Source organism: Saccopteryx bilineata, chromosome 4 (assembly GCF_036850765.1).
Source record: "Saccopteryx bilineata isolate mSacBil1 chromosome 4, mSacBil1_pri_phased_curated, whole genome shotgun sequence".
Classification (NCBI taxonomy): Eukaryota; Metazoa; Chordata; class Mammalia; order Chiroptera; family Emballonuridae; genus Saccopteryx; species Saccopteryx bilineata.
Genome location: NC_089493.1, coordinates 195,354,437 through 195,381,271, shown reverse-complemented (window position 1 = coordinate 195,381,271; position 26,835 = coordinate 195,354,437). Strand labels below are relative to the sequence as shown.

At 44.0% G+C, this 26,835-nt stretch overlaps 2 protein-coding genes across 2 annotated transcripts in view; one reads left to right on the top strand and one right to left on the bottom strand.

Moving 5' to 3' along the window:
• Positions 1-8,242: 8,242 nt before the first annotated feature.
• Positions 8,243-8,631, bottom strand: LOC136336177 (large ribosomal subunit protein eL39-like). Its single transcript, XM_066277647.1, has one exon. It carries the CDS (start codon positions 8,598-8,600, stop codon positions 8,445-8,447), a length of 156 nt encoding a protein of 51 aa, XP_066133744.1. The 5' UTR covers positions 8,601-8,631; the 3' UTR covers positions 8,243-8,444.
• Positions 8,632-11,142: 2,511 nt separating this feature from the next.
• EIF2AK1 (eukaryotic translation initiation factor 2 alpha kinase 1) overlaps positions 11,143-26,835 on the top strand; it is a 41,185-nt gene continuing 25,492 nt past the window's right edge. The window contains exons 1-8 of the mRNA XM_066273369.1: positions 11,143-11,357; positions 14,484-14,642; positions 18,558-18,691; positions 20,615-20,652; positions 21,672-21,774; positions 22,294-22,374; positions 24,946-25,045; positions 25,766-25,823. Of these exons, the coding sequence (XP_066129466.1) occupies positions 11,240-11,357; positions 14,484-14,642; positions 18,558-18,691; positions 20,615-20,652; positions 21,672-21,774; positions 22,294-22,374; positions 24,946-25,045; positions 25,766-25,823 (791 nt within the window). The 5' untranslated portion in view covers positions 11,143-11,239. The remainder of the gene's footprint in view (positions 11,358-14,483; positions 14,643-18,557; positions 18,692-20,614; positions 20,653-21,671; positions 21,775-22,293; positions 22,375-24,945; positions 25,046-25,765; positions 25,824-26,835) is intronic.

Sequence of the window (26,835 nt, the reverse complement as noted above, 5' to 3'; positions counted from 1 at the left end):
ACAACGTATAGCCCACTTGAATGAGCGTGGGAGATACAAATTTACACACTTTCAGAAGAACTCTTCCTGGCAAAATACTAATAAGGACTTAAAGTTACTGAAAGATTCAGTGGCCCAAGTACCTCTTCTATGTGATTTATCTAACTTAACTCACAGACAACCTACAACCAGCTTGGGAGTGCCATTAATTTAATTTTACAGTTGGGAACATGAGGCAGGTGGTTAAGTACAACGTTATCTATAAATAGAAATCCACCCTTGCCAGGGATCTTAAAATATTTCCTATTGGTGCCTTACCTCTCTTCCAACTCAATCAGTTCTGAGTGAGCTGACTGAGAGACACCATGAAGCAAACTGAAAGAAATGAAGAAGAATGCACCTACTTTAAGGTTGATGGCTCTCAAAGAGAGAGCAAAAAAAGCTAGTTGAACATTACGTAAAATAGTATACTGTAAGACAGGGGTCCCCAAACTACGGCCTGCGGGCTGCATGTGGCCCCCTGAGGCCATTATCTGGCCCCCGCCACACTTCTGAAAGGGGTACCTCTTTCACTGGTGGTCTGTGAGAGGAGCATAGTTCCCATTGAAATACTGGTCAGTTTGTTAATTTAAATTTACTTGTTCTTTATTTTAAATATTGTATTTGTTCCCGTTTTGTTTTTTTTTACTTTAAAATAAGATATGTGCAGTGTGCATAGGGATTTGTTCATAGTTTTTTTTATAGTCCGGTCCTCCAACGGTCTGAGGGACAGTGAACTGACCCCCTGTGTAAAAAGTTTGGGGACCCCTGCTGTAAGACAAAAACAGAAGCCTCTAATAATATGTATCATCTGTGGGGATACCTATAAGCAAATATATAAAATACATATGTACAGATATATGTATATTTATGTACAAATGTTTAATGGATTTGTGTATATGATTGTATGCATATATGCTATATAAGTATGCACATATTCTGTATTTATATGTATGTGTATATGAATATATATTATATATAAGTATATATGGTATATTTTATATATTTACATATAGATGTATATATTTATGGATGTACACAGACATCCCCACAGAAAATACATGTTTGGAGCTTGTGTTTTCGTTGTCTTACAGTATAGTATTGTACATATTGATCTGCGTGTTAATACAAAAATCAAGAACACCTGATGGATGGTGGTACAGTGGATAAAGCGTCGACCTGGGACGCTGAGGACCCAGGTTCAAAAATCTCCAAGTCTCCCCTGGCCGGTTGGCTCAGTGGTAGAGCGTCAGCCTGGTGTGCAGAAGTCCCGGGTTCGATTCCCGGTCAGGGCACACAGGAGAAGCGCCCATCTGCTTCTCCACCCCTCCCCCTCTCCTTCCTCTCTGTCTCTCTCTTCCCCTCCCGCAGCCAAGGCTCTACTGGAGCAAAGATGGCCCAGGCGCTGGGGATGGCTCCTCGGCCTCTGCCCCAGGCGCTAGAGTGGCTCTGGTCGCAACAGAGCGACGCCCCCTAGTGGGCAGAGCATCGCCCCCTGGTGGGCGTGCCGGGTGGATCCCGGTCGGGTGCATGCGGGAGTCTGTCTGACTGTCTCTCCCCGTTTCTGGCTTCAGAAAAATACAGAAAAAAAAAATAAAAAAATAAATAAATAAATCTCCAAGTCTCGGGCCTGAGCACGAGATCACTGACAAGATCCCACGGTCGCTGGCCTGAACCCAAGGGTCACTGGCTTGAGCCCAAGGTCACCCAAGAGGGGTGCGGTCGTGCAGGACCAGCCCCGCCCCGTCTCCAGGAAGGGGTGGAGCCTGTGGCTGGGCCCGCCCCCTTGCAGCGGCGAGCGGCAGGCTGGGGTGGGATTTCCGCTTTCCTAGGAGCTACTTCGGTGTTTGGTGGCGATCACGACGGGAGCTGAGGTGGCCCTGGGCAGGCGGACCCACTGGACTGCGACCCGATTGTGGCCGGCGATGCTGGAGGGCAGCTGGGGTGGGTAGGGCTGTGCCAGCGCCGCCTGCCAGCGAATTCCCGACCGAGGTCTTGAACTTGAGGCGTGAAGGCGAGGGTCCGGCTGGGTATCTGGGTGGAGGGAGCTACTTGTGGACCAAGAGCAGGGCATTGGAGGATGTGTGGCAAGCTCACCTAGTGAACCGTTCAAAGAAAAGCCACAGCCGTCGGAATGTCCTCGCTTTAAAGCAGGAGAATAAGGGATGTCAGGGGAGGACACTCCCACCAGGCCCCGAGCTACTCCGCTTTGGACGAGGACGCTTAGCGCTCAGCAGCCAGAATCAAGTCTGCCAGCCGCCAAGACCCAAGGATCAGAGCTAACCAAAGAAAAGAACGGTGCTGGGAACAGTTACAAAGAGCTGGTCATGCATATGTAAATTCATTTCATCCTCACTGCAGCCTTGTAAGGCTTGGTGGTAGTAAAATCCTCTTGACCAATGAAGAACTAAGGCACAGCTGTTTGTTTGTTTGTTAAAAATCAGTAGTGTGCCTGACCTGTGGTGGCGCAGTGTATAAAGCGTAGACCTAGAAATGCTGAAGTCGCCGGTTCGAAACCCTGGGCTTGCCTGGTCAAGGCACATATGGGAGTTGATGCTTCTAGCTCCTCCCCACCTTCTCTCTCTCTCTCCCTCTCTGTCTCTCTCTCTCCCTTTCTTTCCTCTCTAAAATGAATAAATAAATAAATAAATAAAAAAAAGAAAAGGTTTATTAAAAAAAAATCAGTAGTGGCATAGTTCCCAGTAAACATTAAACTGGGTACGATACAGGTGTAATTTTTCGAGTTGTTTTTAATATTGACACATTGGCCCTGGCCGGTTGGCTCAGCGGTAGAGCGTCGGCCTGGAGTGCGGGGGGCCCGGGTTCGATTCCCGGCCAGGGCACATAGGAGAAGCGCCCATTTGCTTCTCCACCCCCCCTCCTTCCTCTCTGTCTCTCTCTTCCCCTCCCGCAGCCAAGGCTCCATTGGAGCAAAGATGGCCTGAGCGCTGGGGATGGCTCCTTGGCCTCTGCCCCAGGCGCTAGAGTGGCTCTGGTCGCAACAGAGCGACACCCCCTGGTGGGCAGAGCATCGCCCCCTGGTGGGCGTGCCGGGTGGATCCCGGTCGGGTGCATGCGGGAGTCTGTCTGACTGTCTCTCCCCGTTTCCAGCTTCTCAAAAAAAAAAAAAAAAAAAAAAAAAAAAAAAAATATATATATATATATATATATATATATATATTGACACATTGAAAGACACCTAATTCCTCTTCAGCTGGGGGAATTGTTCATGGACTATCCAGCTGAGGGAATAGCTGTGGAATATCCAGTTACGGAATACTATTTTTATACTAGTCTGGAAAGTCCCCCAGGGTGTGTTGTGGAGTGGAGAACAAAATGCAAATTGCAGAACAATATGTACTTAGTCATTCTTTTAAAACCAACTCCCTCAAAACAAGTGATTTCTATTGTGTTAGAACTTGTCTAAATGAATAGAAAGAGTTAAAATATTATACACTAAATTGACAATGGTGAATAGGGGAGAATTGGGGGAGGTCATAGTGATTGCAGGAGTTATGGTAAACCAGCTTTATCCTTATTTGGGTGTGTTTTGTGTGTGTGTGTGTAGTCAGAAAAATGGATACACTTCCAATTATATAGCATCGTTTTTATTAATTTTTTTTCTTTGTATTTTTCTGAAGCTGGAAACGGGGAGAGACAGACTCCCGCATGCGCCCGACCTGGATCCACCCGGCATGCCCACCAGGGGGCGATGCTCTGCCCCTCCGGGGCGTCGCTCTGTCGCGACCAGAGCCACTCCAGAGCCACTCCAGCGCCTAGGGCAGAGGCCAAGGAGCCATCCCCAGCGCCCGGGCCATCTTTGCTCCAATGGAGCCTCGGCTGCGGGAGGGGAAGAGAGAGACAGAGAGGAAGGAGAGGGGGAGGGGTGGAGAAGCAAATGGGCGCCTCTCCTGTGTGCCCTGGCCGGGAATCGAACCTGGGACTTCTACACGCCAGGCCGACGCTCTACCACTGAGCCAACCGCCAGGGCTATTAAATTTTTTTTTACTTTACTGATTTTAGAGAAGGGGGAGAGAGAAACAATTGGTTTGTTTTTCCACTTATTCATGCATTCATTGGTTGATTCTGGTATGTGCCTTAACCAGGGATGGAGCCCACAGCCTTGGTGTATCAGGACGATGCTTAACCAACTGAGCTACCTGGCCAGGGCATAAAGGGTTTTTTTTAATTCATTTTTGAGAGTTGGGAGGGGGAGAGAGAGAGAGAGAAAAAGGGGGAGGAGCAGGAAGCATCAACTCCCATATCATGTTCCCAGGTCAATGCTTTATCCACTGCGCCACCAGAAGTCAGGCCATAAAGTTTTTTTTATTTTTATTTATTTTTATTTTTTTCATTTTTTCTGAAGCTGGAAATGGGGAGAGACAGTCAGACAGACTCCCGCATGCGCCCGACCGGGATCCACCCGGCACGCCCACCAGGGGCGACGCTCTGCCCACCAGGGGGCGATAATCTGCCCATCCTGGGCGTCGCCATGTTGCGACCAGAGCCACTCTAGCGCCTGGGGCAGAGGCCACAGAGCCATCCCCAGCGCCCGGGCCATCTTTGCTCCAATGGAGCCTTGGCTGCAGGAGGGGAAGAGAGAGACAGAGAGGAAAGCGCGGCGGAGGGGTGGAGAAGCAAATGGGCGCTTCTCCTGTGTGCCCTGGCCGGGAATCGAACCCGGGTCCTCCGCATGCTAGGCCGACGCTCTACCGCTGAGCCAACCGGCCAGGGCCCATAAAGTTTTATTAAAAGAAATTACTATGATTTGATTGAATGAGTTAATATTCATAAAAGTACTTGGAACAGAGTGAGGGAGTGGGGCTGACTCAATGCTCAGTAAAACATTAGCTATGATTATTTATTATTATTATTATTATTATTATTATTATTATAAAGCCTTCTGCAACTGTTGTTTTCAATGTCCATGATAAGACATGGATCTAGTTAATTCATTCTAACTGTTCTAGAATATTTGTTTATATGTAGCATACATTTTAAAATTTCCCTAATGATGGATATTGGGACATTTTCAAATTTGCTATCACAATGTTGCAAGAAATACCCTTATATACATATTTGTGTGCACATTATAGGGGTGTTTGGAGGGAACACAGAGGGTCATTGATTACTGGATCTTGTCTATGCACCATTCGACTTTACTCACTATCACTAAACAGCTATTTAGCAATGTATGATAGTTCCTATTTCTCCGTATTCTTATCAACACTTGGTATAAAAAACTTTAATTTTTGCAAATACCATAGTTTATTTTGTGGGGTTTTTTTTGTTTGTTTATTTTTAGTGAGAGAGAGAGGAGAGAGAGAGGGAGAGAGAGATAAGAAGCATCAACTTAATATGCTTTAGTTGTTCATTGATTGGATTGCTTTCTCATACGTGCCTTGACTGGGGGTCTTCAGCCAAGCCAGTGACCCCTTGCTCAAGCCAGGGACCTTGGACTCAAGCTAGCGACCTTTGGGCTAAACCCAGCAACCATGGGATCAAATGATCCCACACTAAAGCTGCCGACCCTGCACTCAAGCTGGCAAGACTGCTTTCAAGCTGGAAGCTGGTGACCTCGGGGTTTTGAACCTGGGACCTCAGTGTCCAAGGCTGACACTCTATCCACTGTGCCACCACCAGTCAGGCACAAATATCATAGTTTAAAAGGATATTTCATTGTTTAATTTGCATTTACCTGTAACTAGTGAAATTTGAACATCTTTTTATATGTTTATTGATTATTTGGAGTTCCTTTTCAGTGAACTATGTTTTAATTTTTATTTATTTTAATTTTTAAAATTTATTGATATGAGAGAGAGAGGAAAGGAGAGAGAAAGAAATTGATTTATTTCACTTATTTATGCATTCATTGGTTGATTATTGTATGTGTCCTGACTGGGGATAGAACCCACAATCTTGATGTATGGGAACAATGCTCTAATCCAGTAGTCGGCAAACTCATTAGTCGACAGAGCCAAATATCAACAGTACAACAATTGAAATTTCTTTTGAGAGCCAAATTTTTTAAACTTAAACTATATAGATAGGTACATTGTTATTAACTTAATGAGGGTGCTCCTAAGTTGGCCAAAGAGCCGCATGTGGCTCGTGAGCTGCGGGTTGCCGACCACTGCTGTAACCAACTGAATTACCTGGCCAGGGCTCCTTATTTTTATTTATTGATTTGAGAGAAAGGGAGAGAGAGAGACAGAAACATCAATTTGGTGTTCCACCCATTTATACATTCATTGGTTGATTCTTGCATGTGTCCCAACCAGGGGTCAAACCTGCACTTGGGTATTGGGATGATGCTTTAACCAATTAAGCAACCAGCCAGGGTAGTTAACTGTATGTTTAATATATATGTTTAGCCTGACCATTGATGGTGCTGTGGACAGAGCTTTGGACTGGGATGCGGAGGACCCAGTTTCGAAACCCTAAAGTCGCTGGCTTGAGTGTGGGCTCATCTGGTTTGAGTAAGGGTCACCAGCGTTAGCCCAAGGTCGCTGGCTCGAGCAAGGGGTCACTCGGTCTGCTGTAGCTCCCCTGTCAAGGCACATATGAGAAAGCAGTTAATGAACAACTAAGGTGCTGCAACGAAGAATTGATGCTTCTCATCTCTCTCCCTGTCTGTCTGTCCCTATCTGTCTCTCTCTCTCTCTCTCTCTCTCTCTCTCTCACACACACACACACACACACACACACACACATGTTTATATGTTTTATCATGATTCTAGTTTTTTTCTTTATTTTTTGTGGCAGAGACAGAGAGTCAGAGAGAGGAATAGATAGGGACAGACAGACAGGAAGGGAGAGAGATGAGAAGCATCAATTCTTCGTTATGGTTCCTTAGTTGTTCATTGATTGCTTTCTCATATGTGCTGACCGGAGGGCTACAGCAGACCGAGTAACCCCCTGCTCGAGCCTGCGACCTTGGGCTCAAGCTGGTGAGCCTTGCTCAGACCAGATGAGCCCATGCTCAAGCTAGCAACCTCGGGGTCTCAAACCTGGGTCCTCCACATCCCAGTCTGATGCTCTATCCACTGCACCATCGCCTAGTCAGGCATGATTCTAGTTTTTAAAGTAATTTGTAGGCAGTCTAGATATACTCTGCATATAGAATAAAGGTCGACTTTCATGTTTTAGGCTCAGACGAGTGAATTTATTATAGCTGTGGGAACTATATAAATTGATGAAGAGGCTAGTAGAAAACAAATTTTAAGGGGAATATCAAGAGGTTACTTTCAGACAAATTTGAGATGCTTTTGAGTCATCCAAGAGAACAAGTCTGTGTCGCAGAGATACATTTGGGAGTTGTCAGCTTATGGATATTATGTAAACTGATAGCAGAGCATGTGGTTATCTCCTCACAGAATTTGGAGTGACACACAAGAACCATACAGAATTTTACATTTGGTGAAGGAAGATCCAGAAAGGGATGCTGAGACATAGGAAGAGCAAAGTAGAAAAAAACTAACATTGTGTGAGGAACCTGCTCCTTTGTTTTCTTCAATTTTTGTAATGGCTGCATCAGGTTTGTGTGGATGTACCCTAACTGCTCTTTTATTTGGAATTTGGATTTATTTCAGTACTTGCCTATTATAAGCTACACTTCCATGAACATTCTATAGATTCATCTTTTTTTTTTTTTTGTCGCTGATTATTTCCTTTGGATATACTCCTATAGTTAGGTTGAAGAGTATGCCTATTTAAAAGTTTTTACTGTAAGTTGCACACATGTCTACTACAAAGGTGGTTTTCATTTATATTCCCACCAGACAAGTTTACTTTTTTGTCTATTTTGGTCATGGTGAATTAGTGGTGAAAACTACATATTGCATATCAACATTAAAAATTTTTTTTTTTTTTTACAGAGACAGAGAGTCAGAGAGAGGGATAGATAGGGACAGACAGAAAGAAACGGAGAGGGAGGAGAAGCATCAATGATCAGTTTTTCGTTGTGACACCTTAGTTGTTCATTGATTGCTTTCTCATATGTGCCTTGACCGTGGGCCTTCAGCAGACCGAGTATCCCCGGTCACTTGCTCAAGCCAGTGACCTTGGGTCCAAACTGGTGAGCTTTGATCAAACCAGATGAGCCCGCGCTCAAGCTGGCGACCTCGGGGTCTCGAATCTGGGTCCTCCGCATCCCAGTCCAATGCTCTATCCACTGCATCACCGCCTGGTCAGGCAATATTAAACAAAAAAAAATTTTTTTTTTCAGTTTAAAAGGTCTCACATTTATTACTGAACCAGATCCTATTGCAAAAAAAAAAAAAAAATTATCATAGAGAAAACTCGTTTCCCCAACAATCTCCCAATTAAAACAGCCAACTGTCCGACAGCAGTGCTCTTTCCAGTGATTTATGAGGTGTAGGCAACGTGAACACCGCATAAATGTGAGCCATCTCATGTGTGGTTCCTTACAGACCCAGTTTGGTTCTCCTCCAGTATCTCCTCTTAGAGTTGTACCTGATTTTATTACCAGTTTTCATCCGAATCCATTGGGGAATGGGCCAATTTTGCTTTTGTTTTTTGGCCAGGAACCTCTTAATCCTGAAAGTCTTGTGAGAAGACATGGCGAGGAAGAAACAACCGCACACACCACGATGGGGGAGAGAGAAAGGCAACATTAAAATTTTTTTTTTTAACTATTCTTTTTTTAAAAAATATTTATTTATTTACTTTTTTAGATTTTATTTATTCATTTTTATTAGAGAGAGAGGGGAGAGAGAGAGAGAGAGAGAAGGGGGAGGAGCAGGAAGCATCAACTCCCATATGTGCCTTGACCAGGCAAGCCCAGGGTTTTGAACCGGCGACCTCAGCATTCCAGGTCGACGCTTTATCCACTGCGCCACCACAGGTCAGGCCCTTTTTTTTTTTTAAGATTTTATTTATTAATTTTAGAGAAGGGGGGAGAGAGGGAGGGGAGGAGCAGGAAGCATCAATTTCCATATGTGCCTTGACTGGGCAAGCCCAGGGTTTCGAACCGGCGACCTCAGTGTTCTAGGTCGACGCTTTATCCACTGCGCCACTACAGGTCAGGCGCAACATTAAAATTTTTTAAAAATTAATTTTAGAGCCCTGGCCGGTTGACTCACTGGTAGAGCATGTGGGTGTTCCAGGTCCAATTTCTGGTCAGGGCACACAGGAGAAGCACCCATCTGCTTCTCCACCCCTTTCCCCTCGCTTCTCTCTCTTTCTTCCCCTCTTGCAGCCATGGCTCGATTAGGAAAGTTGGCCCCAGGTGCTGAGGATGGCTCCATGGCCTCTGCCTTAGGCGCTAAGAAGAGTTCTGTTGCTGAGCAATGGAGCAACGCCCCAGATGGACAGAGCAATGCCCCCTACAGGGCTTGTTGGGTGGCTCTGGTCAGGGTTCATGCAGGAGTCTGTCTTGGTCTCTCCACCTCTCACTGAAGAAAAAATAAATTTTAGAGAGTGGAAGAAAGAAGAGAAATGTCAATCAATTTGTTTCACTAATTCATGCATTCCTTGGTTGACTGTTTTATGTTTCCTGACCGGGAATCAAATCTGCAATCTTGGAGCATTGGGACAATGTCCCAACTAACCGAACTACCTGTCCAGGGCCACATACCAACATTTTTAATGGTTATAAAGTGTGCTGTTGTATGGAATTTCATAATTTATTTGGAAATTATACTGTCTTCTTATTTTTGGTATTGCAACGAGTATTGTAGTTACTGTAATAATTTTTAAAGCTTAATCATTTTGCTTATTCTTAAGCTGTTCCTTAGAATAATTTCCTGAAAGTGGAAATGAGTCAAAAGTATTTGCATTTTTGAAGCTGTGGAAACATATAAATTACCCTTCAGAAAGCCTGCCATTCCAGTCAGCCAGGCATCCCTAATCTTTGAGAGTTATCTGGAGAAGTATAGTTTTAATTGTTTTTGTCAGGCTAAATGCATCCAGTATTATTTTATATGAAAATCATGCACAAATAAAATTCTTTTTTTAAAAAACGATTTTATTTTATTGATTTTACAGAGAGAGGAAAGAGAGAGGAGTGAGAAGTATCAACTCATAGTTGCTTCACTTTAGTTGTTTACTGCTTGCTTATTGTATGTACCTTGCCTGGGCAAGTCCAGGGTTTCAAACCGGTGACCTCAGCATTCTAGATGGAGGCACTATCCACAGCACCACCACAGGCCAGGCATTAAAATTCTTTAATAATACAAATTTTGGCCCTGGCCGGGATCGCTCAAGCATCATCTGGATATTCTAAGGTTGCCGGTTCCATCCCTGGTCAGGACACATACAAGAAGCAACTAAGTGGAACAACAAATCAATGTTTCTCTCTCTCTCTTCCAAATCAATAAGTAAAATTTAAAAAGTACTGTTTTTGCACGTTGTGAGTCTGATTTTGAGACCTGAAATCTGAAAAGCTTGTATTACAGTTAAACTCATCTGCGCTCTATGAATTATTTCCAAGAGCATTGTGTTGGAGACCAAGTCATCAGCGACATCTCCACGGGTTCAAAAGGGAGGAAATTTGAAGATAAGGGCTTCAAAAATTAATCTAGTGTGGCCGTGGAGTCACTTGGAAAAGACTGTCTCAGGTTTAAAATTTCAGTTGAAAGCTTAGCCTCAAAACAAGTGGAATTTTTGTTGTATTTCTTTTTGGAATCTGCTTGTCATTTCCCGTTTTGTGTGGTTTAACAGTTGACCAAAATAGGTTCAGTTCTCATTGACACGGGTCTTGTAGATGCTTTTGATTTTTTTCCCCCCTCTTTTTAAAATTAATGACAAGAGTCCCTGTTGTGTCTGCAAAAAGTAATCATTTGGGTTATAATTTTTGCAAACACCGGATTCTTAACAGCGTTGTACCCAAGTCTTGGCGTGAGATGTGAGTGCTCTGATTCAACGGAGGGTGCTCACGTATCGAGGACACCAAGCAGAGGCAACCGGGAGCGTGGGCTAGGGCTCACCCGGGTGTGGGGCGTACCCAGCATGCTGCCCGTGCACCAGCCCACCAGGTCGCCTGCGCCTGGGGGGCGTCCTTGGGAGAACAGCGCGTCCTTCAGGAAAAGGCGGGGCGCGCGGCAGGCTCCGCCCCTTTACAGAGGCGAACGGGGCGGCCGGGCGGGACTTCCGCTCCGCGGGGCTACTTCCGAGTTTGTTGGCGATCGCGGCTGGGGGAGCGGACTGAGCGGCTCTGGGCTGGTGGGCGGGCTGGGCTGCGGCCCACGCGGGGCCCGCGATGCTGGGGGGCAGCTCCGACGCACCGGAGCGCGAGGCAGAGGAGGACGGGGCGAGGGCTGTCCTTGCGCCGCCTGCCATCGATTTCCCGACGGAGAGCTCGGACCCCAAGTATGATGGTGAGGGACCCGAAAGGCCGCGGCGGGCCTCCCTTTACCCCTCGTCCACTTGAGTTCCCGGATGCAGCGAGGGTCGCTACGGGGCCTGGGCAGATTGGGCGGGGGCCCCGGCGATGCAGTGCGGAGGGCGGAGGGCGACGGGCGGGGCGGGCCCTCTGGGCAGTGTAAACAGGTACTGAAACGAGTGTGGGAGACCCGCTCGTTTGTTCACGTTTCTGTTCTCGGTCTCCCCCGCGGACTCGGGGCGTCCGCGGGCCTTTCCAGCTCCCAGGCCCGGTGGTTTGGTCGGGCGGTGAGCAGGACCTTTGCTCCTAGGTTGGGACTTTGCAGATGGTGCGCGCAGAAACCGGTTTGAATTGAGCTTTGATTTGTTGCGTGTCTTGTCTTGCTTCACAGCTATAAAAGACTTCTCTTCGGCTAAACAAGAAAAATGCCCGTTTTCTTGAGGTTTGGGTTTACTGGGACATACGGTGTTAAGTCTGTCAAGTTCTGGAACGACATCAAGTGAGGAGTGCTTAAAACATTGACAAGCATTCCAAAGTATCCAGTGTTTTAGTGAAAGTGCAGTAGGCTCTTTAATTGCTACCAGTTTTCTTTTTGAAATTTACCTTTATTGAAAATGTTTTATTTATTGACTTTTAAGAGAAGGGGAAAGAAACACTGATCCGTTGTTGCACCCATCCATGCATTCGCTGGTTGATTCCTGCATGTGCCACACCGGTAATTCTAGGCACATTCAGGTGACGCTATCACCAGCTGAGCTCTCCGGACAGGGCTGTTTTGGCAGTTTTGGAAATTAAATTTTGCTATCAAGAATGAATGCGTTGAGAGAAAGCAATCATTGAACAACGAAGGAACCGCAAGGAAGAATTGATGCTTCTCATCTCTCTCCCTTCCTGTCTGTCTCTATCTGTCCCTCTCCTTTTCTCTCTCTCTGTCTCTGTCACAAAAAAGAGAAGGGAAAGAAGGAAAAAAAAAAAAAAAAAAAGAATGCATTGATACAGGGAGGTTTTTACTATATGATAGTTCAAATAGGATGATTATAGGGAAGACATAGTTGAAGCACATAACAACTGTTAATGTGTTAAAATTGATTTAAAGGTGCAAATCGAGTTGAAGGGTTTTAATCTTTTAAATTCTTTGATTTTTATCCTTTATACCACCTGTAATTCTTGATTCCCAAGGAAGACAAAAACAGACTGGTAGCCATTAACAGAGGAGAGTTGTAAGATAACTATTTTTCAGTGGACCAACTGATTTTTTCCCATAGGTAAGGTGGTATATTAGAGCAGCTCCATAATACATACATAGGGTTATGTCATAGGAAAAGTCCAGGCTATAAACACGCAAGTCTGTCCTTTCTGTAGCATTGTGATAAGGTTTTCTGCAAACTGAAGATTATTCTTGAAGGGTGTGATCTTAGATTACCTTCTAAAGTTTCCTTCTCCTAGGTTACTAATAGTACTGTTGTATTTACACGTTGCATTTTCTTCCAAAGAGACTCAGAATATCCAGACATAATTTATTTTTTCATGGGAAAAGTAAGGTCTGTGAAAAACTGAGTTTCATTTGCAGTAGACATAAAAACGGAGTACTTACATGGTTTCTTGAAGGGCTTCTGTCTGATGTGAGGAGATGACCCTGCCAGTTAATGATGGAGTCAGATGTAACTGTAAAGCCTGTGCTCTGCAGGAGTTATTGTGTTGGGATTCTGCTAGGGCATCAGCCTTTCATCAAAGTTACTGTCATTGGTCCCCACCTCCCCTTATTAGAAGGAAGGCCAACAGAAAGCCCATTGTCAGACTCATTTTCTTGATATATTAGGTTCATTTGACTCCATGGACCAGCTAATTTTTTTTTTCTTATTTAAAAAGTAGAATTTTCTCGTTATAGAACATAGAAAAGTACGAGTATAAAGAAGCATGAAACCCTCCTAATTTTAATCTTACCCCTTTTTAACAATTCTGTATAGGCCCTGGCCGTTTGGTTCAGTGGTAGAGCGTTGGCCTGGCGTGTGGGAGTCCCGGGTTCGATTCCTGGCCAGGGCACACAGGAGAAGTGCCCATCTGCTTCTCCACCCCTCCCCCTCTCCTTCCTCTCTGTCTCTCTCTTCCCCTTCCGCAGCGGAGGCTCCATTGGAGCAAAGTTTGCCTGGGCGCTGAGGATTGCTCTGTGGCCTCTGCCTCAGGCGCTAGAATGACTCTGATTGCAGCAGAGTGACACCTCAGATGGGCAGAGCATTGCCCCCTGGTGGGCATGCCAGGTGGATCCCGGTCGCGTGCATGCGGGAGTCTGTCTGCCTCCCCATTTCCAACTTCAGAAAAATAGAAAAAAAAAAAAGAAAAAAGAAAAAAAAATTCCGTATATATATGTCTGTGCATATAGTATATATACATGTTTTTTATTTGCTGTGCCACTGCCTGGTTATACATGTTTAAATGCAAGTGAAAATGTATTTTAACTTAAAAATATTTTTTTTAAAGATATTGTTTATTTTAGAGAGAGGAGGGGGGGTAAGCATCAACTCATAGTAGTTGCTTCTCCATGTGCTTTGACCGAGCAAGCCTGGGGTTTTGAACTGGCGACCTCAGCATTCCAGGTCAACACTTTACCCACTGCCCCACCGCAGGTCAGGCAGACTTTAAAAAACTGTTAATTTATTGAGTTTTAGAGAGAAAGAGAGAAAGGGAGATAGAAAGAGAAACATCAGTTTGTTGTTTCACTCATTCATGCTGTCATTGGTTTATTCTTGTATGTGCCCGGACCAGGAATCAAACCCACAACCTTGATGTGTCTGGATGACGCCCTGACCAAGTGAACAACTCAGCCAGGGCCTAGGCTGTCCTCTTAACAGAAGGAAGCCATCCAGACAGGAGGTGTTCTCCCTTGTTTGCTTGAATATTCATTCAGGTTTCTACCTTTGTGCACATGATTACTACCAAAACTTCTCCCTTCCTCTAATGGTATCTTTCTGCTAGTCTTCCAGCTTTCAGAACTCAACTCAAAATTCAATTTCAGAAAGTCTGTCTTGATAAACCCCACTAAGATCAACTGTTATGTTTTGCGCTTTTTGTCATTCTGAGAATTTACCATTTATTACAATTGTCTTCCTTTATTAATTTTCAGAATCGGATGTTCCAGCGGAACTCCAGGTATTGAAAGGACCGCAGCAGCAGCCGACCTTCCCTTTTGCAGTTGCCAACCAACTACTGCTTGTTTCCCTGCTGGAACACTTGAGCCATGTGCATGAGCCAAACCCACTCCGTTCAAGACAGGTGTTTAAATGTTAGTAAGGATAAATTCACCTTGCTAAATAAAACTTGGAAAAAGTAGTATGTTATTTAATGCTGTGAGGCTGAGAAGGAATGGGTATATAATAATTTTTTTCCCCCCCGAAGTGAAGAGTGCCTGACCGGGATCCAGCCGGCATGCCCACCAGGGGGCAATACTCTGCCCTTTGGGGCATTGCTCCATTGCAACTGGAGCCATTCTAGCACCTGAAGTGGAGGCCATGGAGCCGTCCTCAGTGCCCAAGCCAACTCTGCTCCAATGGAGCCTTGGCTGCGGGAGGGGAAGAGAGAGACAGAGAGGAAGGAGAGGGGGAGGGGTGGAGAAGCAGATGGGCTCTTCTCCTGTGTGCCCTGGCTGGGAATCAAACCCAGGACTTCTGCACGCCGGGCCAACACTCTACCGCTGAGCCAACCGGCCAGGGCCTATAATAATTTTTAATAAGTATTAATAGTTTACATTTCTTAAATTCATTTTATATTTTTGCTTTGGGTAATTCCTTATGATTATAATTACTGGGGCCCCAAAAAGATTAAGAACCATAAAAGTGTGCATATTGAAATAAGTAAAAGATAGTTTCTTTTGTATCTATAACATGATGATTCACATAATTTGTGAAGCTCTCTTACGGTGTTCATTCTGAACCAGTTCTTGACCAGAGCACTGGAACAGCAGTATTTTGTGTTGTTGAATAGGAAACGGTTTTCCTTTACACACTAAATGTGTGGATTTCTTTTCCTGTGCTCACCAATTCTCTGACACTAGCTGGGTGTCCTATAATTGAGTTCTGACACTGTCTACATGGACTTACTGTCATATACCACAGGTTAAGGGCTCTCAGTTCCACAAGGCTGCCCTTATTTCAGGTGCCAGTTGCAAGTAGTGGGTCCCTTAGGTACTCACGCATGTGTCTGACTTGCATATAAATTGGGATGTCCACTCTTCCTCCTTTCCCCAGTTTTGATAATTTGCTATGACTGATAGTACTCAGGGAGACACTTATGCTATAGGTTTGTTATATAGTAAAGGATTTGAAAACGGATACAGGTGAACAGCCAGATAAAGAGGCACAGGGCGTCAGGTCTGGGAGGGTCCCAAGTGCAGGAGCTCTGTCCCTGTGGAGGTGGGCATGCACCATTCTGCTGGCACTTGGATGTGTGTACCCTGAAGCTCTCTGAACCCTGTATTTTAAGGGAAGCCTCATTATGTAGCATGATCCATTATGAACTCAGTCTCCAGCTCTCTCCCTCTCCAGGGAATGGGGTCTGGGGCTGAAAGTTCTGATCTTCTAATCACGGCTTGGTCTTTCTGGTGACCAGCTGTCATCTTGAAGCTCTCTAGACCAGTGGTCCCCAACCATTTTTGGGCCATGGACCAGTTTAATGTCAGAAAATATTTTCACGGACCGGCCTTTAGGGTGGGACAGATAAATGCACAAAATAAATTTATGTGACCGGTGTAAAAACTGTGGAATTTTTAAATAAAATTGTCGAACTTACGAGACAAGCGTCAAGAGTGAGTCTTAGACGGATGTAACAAAGGGAATCTGGTCATTTTTAAAAAATAAAACATCGTTCAGACTTCAATATAAATAAAACGGAAATAATGTAAATTATTTATTCTTTCTCTGCGGACCGGTACCAAATGGCCCACGGGCCGGTACCGGTCCACAGCCCCGGGTTTGGGGACCACTGCTCTAGGGGACGCCAGCCACGTTTTAGCATTGCAAAAGACACCCATCACTGTGGAGAGCCAAGGAGCCCTAATGTCAGGATTGGATCAAAGGCCAAATATCAGAAAAGCTGCTTGAAGCACCCCGAGCACTTAGGAATTATAAGAGTTTTAGGAGCTGTGTGCGAGGAACCAGAGACTAAGACCAAGTCTGTTTCTTATTATACCACAGGTGTTGAAAATGTTTATTTTTATTCCTGACATAGTTACTTATAGGAGAGATGTAAGCACAGAAGTGAGCAGAATTGTGTTGTGTGTTGTTCAGCTCATTGACTGAGATCAGTGTGGCCCTCTAATAACTCCAACCACAGAGTCTAAGGATCTTTTCTACCAAAAAATTCTTTCCAAGTCTTGTTTGTTGTTAGAAATCCTCAAATTAATAGATATTTTTGTGTGATCTTAGAATGCAGTGTTTTACTTAAAGGTAGATTATCATTTCCATGATCTTATGGCACATGAAAAATGGTGAATATATGTATATCATCTAATATGTGGTGGGAGATGGGATTTATAGAAGGGGGTGTTGTGTAGGAGCTAAAGCATCTATAGCTAGAAATTGTTATATTGCTCTCACAGTATAGAAAAGCAGATTATAAAAGAAGAAAATGAAAAGCAGATTATAAAGATTTTAATATAGATATCTTGCTCCTAATGAAAGCAAATTTGCAAATCTTACTGATTTTAAGATTTTTTTGGAGGTGGGGAGAAAGAGAAGCATCAACTTGTTGTTTCACGTAGTTGTGTACCCATTGATTGCTTCTCATATGTGCCCTGACAGGGCTTGAACTGGTGCCCTTAGGGTTGAGCTGGTGACCCTGGGATTGAGCTGGCAATCCCAGTATCAGACCAGTGACCTTGGTGTTCCAGGACAGCACTCTATCCACTGCACTATCAACAGGGCTTTAAAATATTTTTAAGTAAGTTTTTAAACAAAGTCTATTTAAATAGATGATTTTGATGTGATTCAGTTAGTTGATAATCTAAAAGCAGTTTTCCGCATAGATAGATACCCTCTGTGGATCTGGATTCCTTGAATGAGTTAAGACAAGCACTTCTGTAAAAACTTCTGCAGAGCCCAGTATTGTGACTTCAGACCTGACTTTCTCCAGTACTTGTTCTGTACACATACCGCATATGTGCTTTTTCTGTGCTGGTTAAAGATATTCCATAATAGAAAACAGTAATTAACACTCAGTTCTAATCGTTTGTTCCCACTCCTGCCTTTATTCTTATCTCAGTGCCTGTCTGCAAAGTGTAGTATGTTTGAATGTCAGAAGACTACTTTGATTACATTTTTCTTGCTTTTTAAAAAGGTGGTGCTGGCCCTGGCCGGTTGGCTCAGTGGTAGAGCGTCTGCCTGGCGTGCAGAAGTCCCGGGTTCAATTTCCGGCCAGGGCACACAGGAGAGGCGCCCATCTGCTTCTCCACCCCTCCCCCTCTCCTTCCTCTCTGTCTCTCTCTTCCCCTCCCGCAGCAGAGGCTCCATTGGAGCAAAGATGGCCCAGGCGCTGGGGATGGCTCCTTGGCCTCTGCCCCAGGCGCTGGAGTGGCTCTGGTCGCGACAGAGCATCGTCCCCTGGTGGGCGTGCGGGGTGGATCCTGGTAGGGTGCATGCGGTAGTCTGTCTCTCTTGTCTCTCCCCGTTTCCCGGTTTCAGGAAAAAAAAAAAAAAAAAGGAAGAAAGAAAAAGGTGGTGCTTAGTACTCTACTGACCAATCAGGAATGGTGAGCAAATGTTCAGTATCAGTGCAGTAATCATAGATGTGCTCCTGACCTATGAGTGTACCAATTATTTCTTCACTTTTACAGGATTCATCCCCAAATTGTAGTGCATGTCTAAACATAACATTTTTCTCTTTTTAACAAATTGAATAACATTTTTTATTGATTGATTTATTTTAGAGAGAGAGAGAGGAAAGAGGAGAGAGAGAATAAGAGAGAAGTATTCATTTGTTGTTCCACTTAATTGTGCACTCATTGGTCGCTTCCTGTATATGCCCTGACCAGGGATCAAACTTGTAACTTTGGTGTTTCGGGACAACCCTCTAACAGACTGAGCTAACCAGCCAGGGCAATGTAACTTTTTTCTCATAGAGGTTATTATTACCCTGTATGCTCTGTGTACTCTTGAAAATAGCCATTTTATTGATGGCCTAATTATTTTCTGTATTCTTTCTCTAGTACTTTGTCAGACCTTTATCAAGATGGGGCTGCTGTCTTCTTTCAGCTGTAGTGATGAGTTTAGCTCATTGAGACTACATCACAACCGAGCCATCACTCATTTAATGAGGTCCGCTAAAGAGAAAGTTCGTCAGGTAAGCCCTAGAACACCTGCTTTGTATGCGACAGAAACATTTTTACGCATTTCAAGAGGACTATATTTTAAAGCGTTACGAAATCCTGGTTATAATGCAGGTTGCTAAAAATGTTAACTTGAATTTGTTTATTGAACAATGATTCATGAATGACTACTATGTGTTTGGCTCTTCTGTATGTGTTGGGGTGTGAGTCGTGAGCGGAATAGACCGGATCCCAACCCTCATAGAGTGTGTGTTGTGAAGAGGCCTGGAAACAATGGAAAAATAAAACGATGTAAATATAAGTGGAGGGCTGCCAGGGGTCGTCAAACTTTTTATAAAAACCGCCCACTTTTGCAGTGCTGGTCAACCTGGTCCCTACCGTGCAACCAAACAGCGCTGCGATTGGCCCATCATGAAAGCTGGAACGCCCACTAGTGGGCGGTAGGGACCAGGTCTACCAGCACAGCAAAAGTGGGTGGTTTTTATAAAAAGTTTGACGAACCCTGGAAGGAGAAATGTGAAGCAGGGAAGGGACTCAGAGAATGTGTGACTTACAGAGGGTGGCCGGGAGGGCCTCCCTGAGACTCAGTAAGTCAGGAGCTGAGGTTGAGAGAAGGAGCCAGGCAGATAGCCTGGAAGACCAGCACCCTAGCAGGGGCACAGGGACTCCCCAGGGATTCCCCAGCCAGAGCTGTGGAGGTGTTTGGGGCGTGGCGCTGACAGGCAGCTACAGGGCTGGAGCCATCGAGAGGAGCGTGAGGGCGGAGTCGGTTTTCGAGGAGCTGGGTAGTGAGACCATCGTCATGTCTTTGGTTTTCACTCAGTAAACAAGGAGCATTGTTGAGTTTTGAGCAGATGAGTGACATCATCTGATTTATGTTTTAATGGGGTCAACCAGTTGCTGTGTTGAGAATAGACTCTGGGGGCCAAGAGCAGAAGTAGAGGGACAGGCAAGAGATGGTGGTGGCTAGGAATAGGTGGTAGCCGTAGAGATGTGAGAAGTCAATTTCTGCATGCCTTTTTTTTTTTTAATTAATTTATTTTTTACAGAGAGTGAGAGAGAGGGATAGACAGGGACAGACAGGAACGGAGAGATGAGAAGCATCAATCATTAGTTTTTCATTGCGCATTGCAACACCTTAGTTGTTCATTGATTCCTTTCTCATATGTGCCTTGACCACGGGACTTCAGCAGACTGAGTAACCCCTTGCTGGAGTCTCAAACCTGGGTACTCTGCATCCCAGTACGACGCTCTATCCACTGCGCAACCGCTTGGTCAGGCTATTTCTGCATGTTTTGAAGGTAAAACTCAACAGTATTTGCTGCTGGAGCTCCTTGGTGCAGTCTCAGCTTTGTCCCTGGAGCAAGAATACGTAGTAGCTTTTTTTAGCAGTAATCTGGTAAGAGAAATATTTTCAACTGTAAACGTTTAGGTAATGCTGAAAGAGCCATGAGTCTTTTTTTTTTTTTTTTTTTTTTTTTTTTTTACAGAGACAGAGAGAGAGTCAGAGAGAGGGATAGACAGGGACAGACAGGAATGGAGAGAGATGAGAAGCATCAATCATCATGTTTTTGTGTGTGTGTGTTTTTTTTTTGCGACACCTTAGTTGTTCATTGATTGCTTTCTCATATGTGCCTTGACGGCGGGCCTTCAGCAGGCCGAGTAACCCCTTGCTTGGGCCAGCGACCTTGGGTCCAAGCTGGTGAGCTTTTGCTCAAACCAGATGAGCCAGTGCTCAAACTGGCGACCTTGGGGTCTCGAACCTGGGTCCTCAGCATCCCAGTCCGACTCTCTATCCACTGTGCCACCACCTGGTCAGGCTTTTTTTTTTAATACCATGTAAGCATTTGGGACTGTTAATATGACATTGAAGTTTCATGGGTTCTTTATTCCATGAAATTTTCAGAATGCTTTTAAAAATAATTTTTTGATTTTAGGATCCTTGTGAGGATAACTCTCATATCCAGAAGATCAGGTATGTATTAAATACTTTCGTGGTTATGTAAAGATAGAACTATCCTAAAGAAGTCAAGATTAAGAATTAACAAATTTAATCAGAAATAGTTTTGGGTTATGAAATACTGTAGCGAGTATAGTTTATGAAAATTAAAAAATTGTTTTAAACAAATTAAATTGCTGCCCCAAGATTTGCTTTACTTCTCATTTCCCTCCTTTAAATTTTTTAAATCTTTTTGCTCCTTAAAAAGTTTTTTGAAGCTTCTTTTTTAATTTTTCCTCCTTTATGATCCCGTGTTCCCCTCACTCTCTGAATTCCATTCTGCCAACCCTTAATTCAGTCTCTTAGGAGAAAATCATTGAATTTCAGCTATATTTAGGAAAGATTAGTGTAAAAATCTGTAACTTATCTGGATTGTTACGAAATTTAAGTGACTTTATTACTGAGCTCCACTAATCAACTTCTTGTTAGTGACTACTAATCACTGGTAAAATACGTAAAATTAGATTAATGACCTCTTGCTATCTTCATTAGTCTGTAGGTTTGTTTAGCGAATTTTTTCTTCATAGAAAGCGAAAGATTTGCTTTTACTCATCCTCTCCAAATTGCCACGATTTAGTGATGAACCAGGCTGGCAGGTTCGTTAGTAGTCACACAGCGAACATGAAGTGCCCTAGAGCAGTGGCCCCCAATCCCCGGGCCGCGGACTGGTACCGGTCCGCAGAGAAAGAATAAATAACTTACATTATTTCTGTTTTATTTATATTTAAGTCTGAACGATGTTTTATTTTTTAAAAATGACTAGATTCCCTCTGTTACATCTGTCTAAGACTCACTCTTGACGCTTGTCTCGGTCACGTGATACATTTAGCCGTCCCACCCTAAAGGCTGGTCTGTGAAAATATTTTCTGACATTAAACTGGTCCGTGGCCCAAAAAAGGTTGGGGACCACTGCCCTAGAACATTGCGATGCTCTCTTGTTCTGTTGTTGATTTTGATGCTCTCAAGTTTTACTACTGACTGTCTTTAACTTTCAGGTCGAGGGAGGAAGTAGCCTTGGAAGCACAAACTTCACGTTACTTAAATGAATTCGAAGAGCTCGCCATCTTAGGAAAAGGCGGATATGGACGAGTGTACAAGGTTGTTTTTCATGTGTTCTTTTTTACCGACTGCTCTAAATAAGTGTACTTTTGAGAAGATGTCATTATTTACAGTACGCAAAGGAAAATTCCTAGAAATCATTTATACTTACTTTTCATTAAGATTTGTCATTTATGGGGAAGTGGGCAGATTTTCATTTTTTTCCTAACCACATTGTGGGGGGTGTATAGGTGAGTTTTGGAAACTTTGAGTTTTGTACTCTAGTTAATTTTAACTTAAAATGAACTGTGCTGCTGTGATTTGGGTCTGGCAGCCCTTTCACCTGGGCTCCCATTCTTCAGACCTGGAGCTTCTGGGAGGAGGGCTTTTAGTGCCATTTGAGAAGCTTCTAGTCTAGCTGACCCCGCCCACTTCCCTGAACATAGTCAAGAGGACACGTGTCTTTCGCTGAATTTTATCCCTTTGGCTAGCTTGGATTATCTAAGTTCAGGTTAAAAGAACTTTATTCAGTTGAAATTTAATGACATGATATATTTTGTCTTTCCCTCTACTTTTTAGGTCAGGAATAAATTAGATGGTCAGTATTATGCTATTAAAAAAATCCTGATTAAGGGTGCAACTAAGACAGATTGTATGAAGGTAAGATTTTCAGAATTTATTTATTTTGAATAATTATTTTAAGTTTGTTTTGAAAGTGTTTTGAGAGGGGGGAGAGAAAGTGTTTGTGTTTGTGTATGTGTATGTGTGTATTTGGCAAATACCAGTTGGGTTATAGTAATGGGTTATATCGGGTCGGGAACCGTTTTGGCTGAGAGAGCCATAAATGCCACATATTTTCAAACTAGAAAGCCCGGTGGTCATACGAAATGACCGCTGTTCTAGATATTATAAATTGTAATTAAAATGATTTGTGCAAAGGTGTCTGCTAATTCAAACTGAATTACCCAGGGCAGGCAGCGAGGACGCCCCTTTGCTTAGTGCCTCACGGAGTTTCCCCCTTCTACTTGCTTAATTGCTTAAAGTAGAGTGCAATGAAGGAAACCACTGGCGGTACATTTCTTAAGAGCCACCGCTAGCTCAATAAATAAAGGTGATTTAAATAATAATGATGATTAGTCAATAATTTATTCAAGAGTGGTGGATAATTCTCAGTTAGTGGAACTACAGTGTTTCCGTACTTGCAACATTGAGAAAATCCTTTCTTGCCACGGTCAAATCGATTAGTTTCTAACTTGAAGTTTAAGGACTGACAGTGTTCACATTTAATATTCATGTCACCAGAGGAATGCTCAAAAAGTAAAGTTTCTCTGTTTGAAACTGTTTTAATCCTTTTTGCGTTTCGGTCAGCATTACTCTGTCGTTTTTTTGCATTTCTCTCCTGCCTTTGTTCAAGGGACTCATTTTGTCGAGGCAGGCTTTTTTGTCTTGCATCTGAGGCAAGCCTTGTTTCTTTATGCTCATCAGTCTCATTTTGCCGAGAAAGACGCATTTGCTCTGTGACTGAAGCAAGCCTTGTCTTTCTCTGCTCAGTGGTTTCTTTTTGTCGAGAAAGCCGTTTTTGTGCAGCTTTAGCTCCTTTTCTCTCCTCTTCAGTGCTGTATTTTCTAGGAGGCATTCTTAAAAGAAATTACGTTAAGATGTAGTTTTTATGTAAAACAGATGATTGCCAATGCAAACAAATGTTCACCTTCCCCCTGACCCGCTCAATTTGCGTTCAGCCGTGGCAACTTCACCCCATTGGCTAGTACAGTTACGCAAGCAACCAATAAGCTATCGGTGACAAACAGACACTTAAGCCGCATATAATAAAGATGTAAGTCCGTGAGAGCCATACAACGACCCATGTACGTTACGCATTATCCAATAAAAATTTGGTGTTGTCCCAGAGGACAGCTGTGATTGGCTCCAGCCACCCGCAACCATGAACATGGAGCGGTAGGAAATGAATGGATTGTAATACATGAGAATATTTTATATTTTTAACATTTTTTTTTTACTAAAGATTTGTCTGCGAGGCAGATGCAGCCATCAAAAGAGCCACATCTGGCTCGCAAGCCATAGGTTCCCGACCCCTGGGTTATATAGTAACATAAACAGCAAGACTAAATTTTTATTTGACTTAATTTTAAAAAAAAATATTATTTTATTGATTTGAAAGAGAGAGAGAAACACTGACTTGTTCCACTTAGTTGTGCATTCATTGATTGCTTCATGTATGTGCCCTGACGGGATCGAACCCATAAATAACCTTGGCATATTGGGACAATGCTCTAACTGAGCTACTTGTCTTGGGCCTTGACTTAATTTTTTTTTTTTTACTTTTTTTTTTTTTTTTTTTTTTTTACTTTTCTGAAGCTGGAAACAGGGAGAGACAGTCAGACAGACTCCCGCATGCGCCCGACCGGGATCCACCCAGCACGCCCACCAGGGGCGACGCTCTGCCCATCAGGGGGCGATGCTCTGCCCAGCCTGGGCGTCGCCATGTTGCGACCAGAGCCACTCTAGCGCCTGAGGAAGAGGCCACAGAGCCATCCCCAGCGCCCGGGCCATCTTTGCTCCAATGGAGCCTTGGCTGCGGGAGGGGAAGAGAGAGACAGAGAGGAAAGCGCGGCGGAGGGGTGGAGAAGCAAATGGGCGCTTCTCCTGTGTGCCCTGGCCGGGAATCGAACCCGGGTCCTCCGCACGCTAGGCCGACGCTCTACCGCTGAGCCAACCGGCCAGGGCCCGACTTAATTTTTTATAGACATTTCTGACCACATTTCAGTTCATTGAGGCGGAAATTAATTTTTTAACTAAATTAATTCTTATACAGTACAACTCATTTTATAAAAACATGAGTTCAGTCTAGGTCCCAGTCTTCTATCTGACATTCGGTGTCACCTGGGCAAATGACCTAGTCCTCTAAGCCACTTCTGTCTCTGTCTTTGAAATAGTCGTGACAACATGGTTTTATTTACCTTGTGGACTGGACTTTCTTATAGGAGAATGTTTATAAATGAACTATGCAAAATATAAAGTGCTGTATACATGTAAGTTTAGTGGTGTTAGCAATTGCACTGGTCTTTCAGAAAGGCATTCCCATTATGTTAATAGTTGAGATTGTCTGCACAGAGGACTTTTACTGTTTGCTCTGGAACCAAGTGGTATTGACACCATGATCATTGAACAAACTGTCAGTAAAAGCCTCATCTGAGTGTGTGTCTCCCTTAGGTACTCCGGGAGGTGAAGGTGCTGGCGGGTCTGCAGCACCCTAACATTGTAGGCTATCACACTGCCTGGATAGAGCATGTTCATTTGGTCCAAATGCAAGGTAAGCAGTTCAGGTTCGAGTTGAAGGTTGGCAAAGCCCAGCCCCTGGGCCAGATCTGGCCTACTCCTGTGTTTGTGCATCCCATAAACTGAGAACAACTTTGTTCCCCTTACATTTTAAAAATATTAAAAGGCATAAAAAGAAAAATATTTTGTGGAAATTATATGAATTCTATATTTAAAAAAAAAATGTTTTTTGATTTTAGAGAGAGAAAAGGAGAGAGAGAGAAACAGGAACATCAATCTGATCCTGTATGTGCCCTGACCAGGGATCAAACCAGCAACCTCTGCAGTTCCGATTGACTCTCTAACCAACCGAGCTTTCCTGCTAGGGCTGAATTCTACATTTTAGTGCCAATAAGTACAGTTTATTAGAACATAGGCACGTGCACACGTATTGTATGTGTTGCTTTTGTATTATAACAGCAGAGTTGAGTAGCTGTAGCAGAGTCTCTTAGGACCTGAAAAACCTAAAATATTTATTACCAGTCCTGTACAGAGAGTTTGCTGATCCTTTGAATAGAGGAACAGCTGTTTTATAGTTCTTAAAATGTGCCAGTCATTTGAATAAACTCATACTTTACTTTGCCATGACATTTGGTCATGACATTTTTTAGCCAGGTAGTTCCATTTGGTATTATTTGTATATTTTTAGTTCTGCCTTTGACTTAAATTAGAAAATTGGGCTGCTTGAAGATTTGTTTTTGTGTTTGTTCGGCAGAGAGAATCTCTTTTCAGTTGCCGTCTCTGAAAGTGATCTCTAGCTCGGAGGATGACAGGTATGTGGGCTGCTGGTGGCCTTTACCAGTTAGCGATGTCCTGTCACCTGCAGTGGGAGCCTTTGTCTTTTGTTATTAGGAGCTCAGAAGTGTTTGAGACTTTTTGTTTTTTTTATTTTCATTATGAAATGTTAAATTATTTCCTCCCCTCAGTTATTTCCTGTCAGTATTTTACTTTTTTTTGAGAGAGAAAGATGAAGGAGAGGGGGAGGGAGGGACAAAAAGGGGGAGAAGCATCAACTTTTTGTTCCACTTAGTTGTGCTATTGATTGCTTCTCCTATGTGTCCTGAGGCAGGCTTGAACCTGCGACATCGGGGGTTGACTCGGCACCCTTGGGATTGAGCAGGCGCCCTCTGGAACAGGCTGGTGACCCCAGGATGGGTGACTGGGCTCGAGCCAGTGCTCCACGAGAAGGCTCTGTCCCCTGCTCCGCCAGCCGGGGCGCCTGCCAGTCTTTTACAGGAAGGTGGCTGCTCAGTAGATTTGATGCCTTTTTTTTTTTTTTTTTTTTTTTTTTAGGACTTTACCAGTAAGGTTCATGTAGACTTGAAGGAACAGTTGAATTACTCTTTTTTTTTTTTTTTTTTTTGTATTTTTCCAAAGTTGGAAACGGGAGGCAGTCAGACAGACTCCCGCATGTGCCCGACCGGGATCCACCTGGCATGCCCACCAGGGGGCGATGCTCTGCCCATCTTGGGGCGTCGCTCTGCCACAATCAGAGCCATTCTAGCTCCTGTGGCAGAGGCCACAGAGCCATCCTCAGCGCCCAGGCCAACTCTGCTCCAATGGAGCCTTGGCCACGGGAGGGGAAGAGAGAGAGAGAGGAAGGAGAGGGGGAGGGGTGGAGAAGCAGATGGGCGCTTCTCCTGTGTGCCCTGGCCGGGAATCGAACCCAGGACTTCTGCACGCCAGGCCGATGCTCTACCACTGAGCCAACCTGTCAGGGCACTCTTTTTTTTTTTAATTGAATTACTCTTGATCTTTTTTTACATTGATTATTATATTTACTGG

What these genes read in the sequence shown, in the direction of transcription:
- LOC136336177 (XM_066277647.1), bottom strand. Translation starts at nt 8,600, where the DNA reads ATGTCTTCTCACAAGACTTTCAGGATTAAGAGGTTCCTGGCCAAAAAA.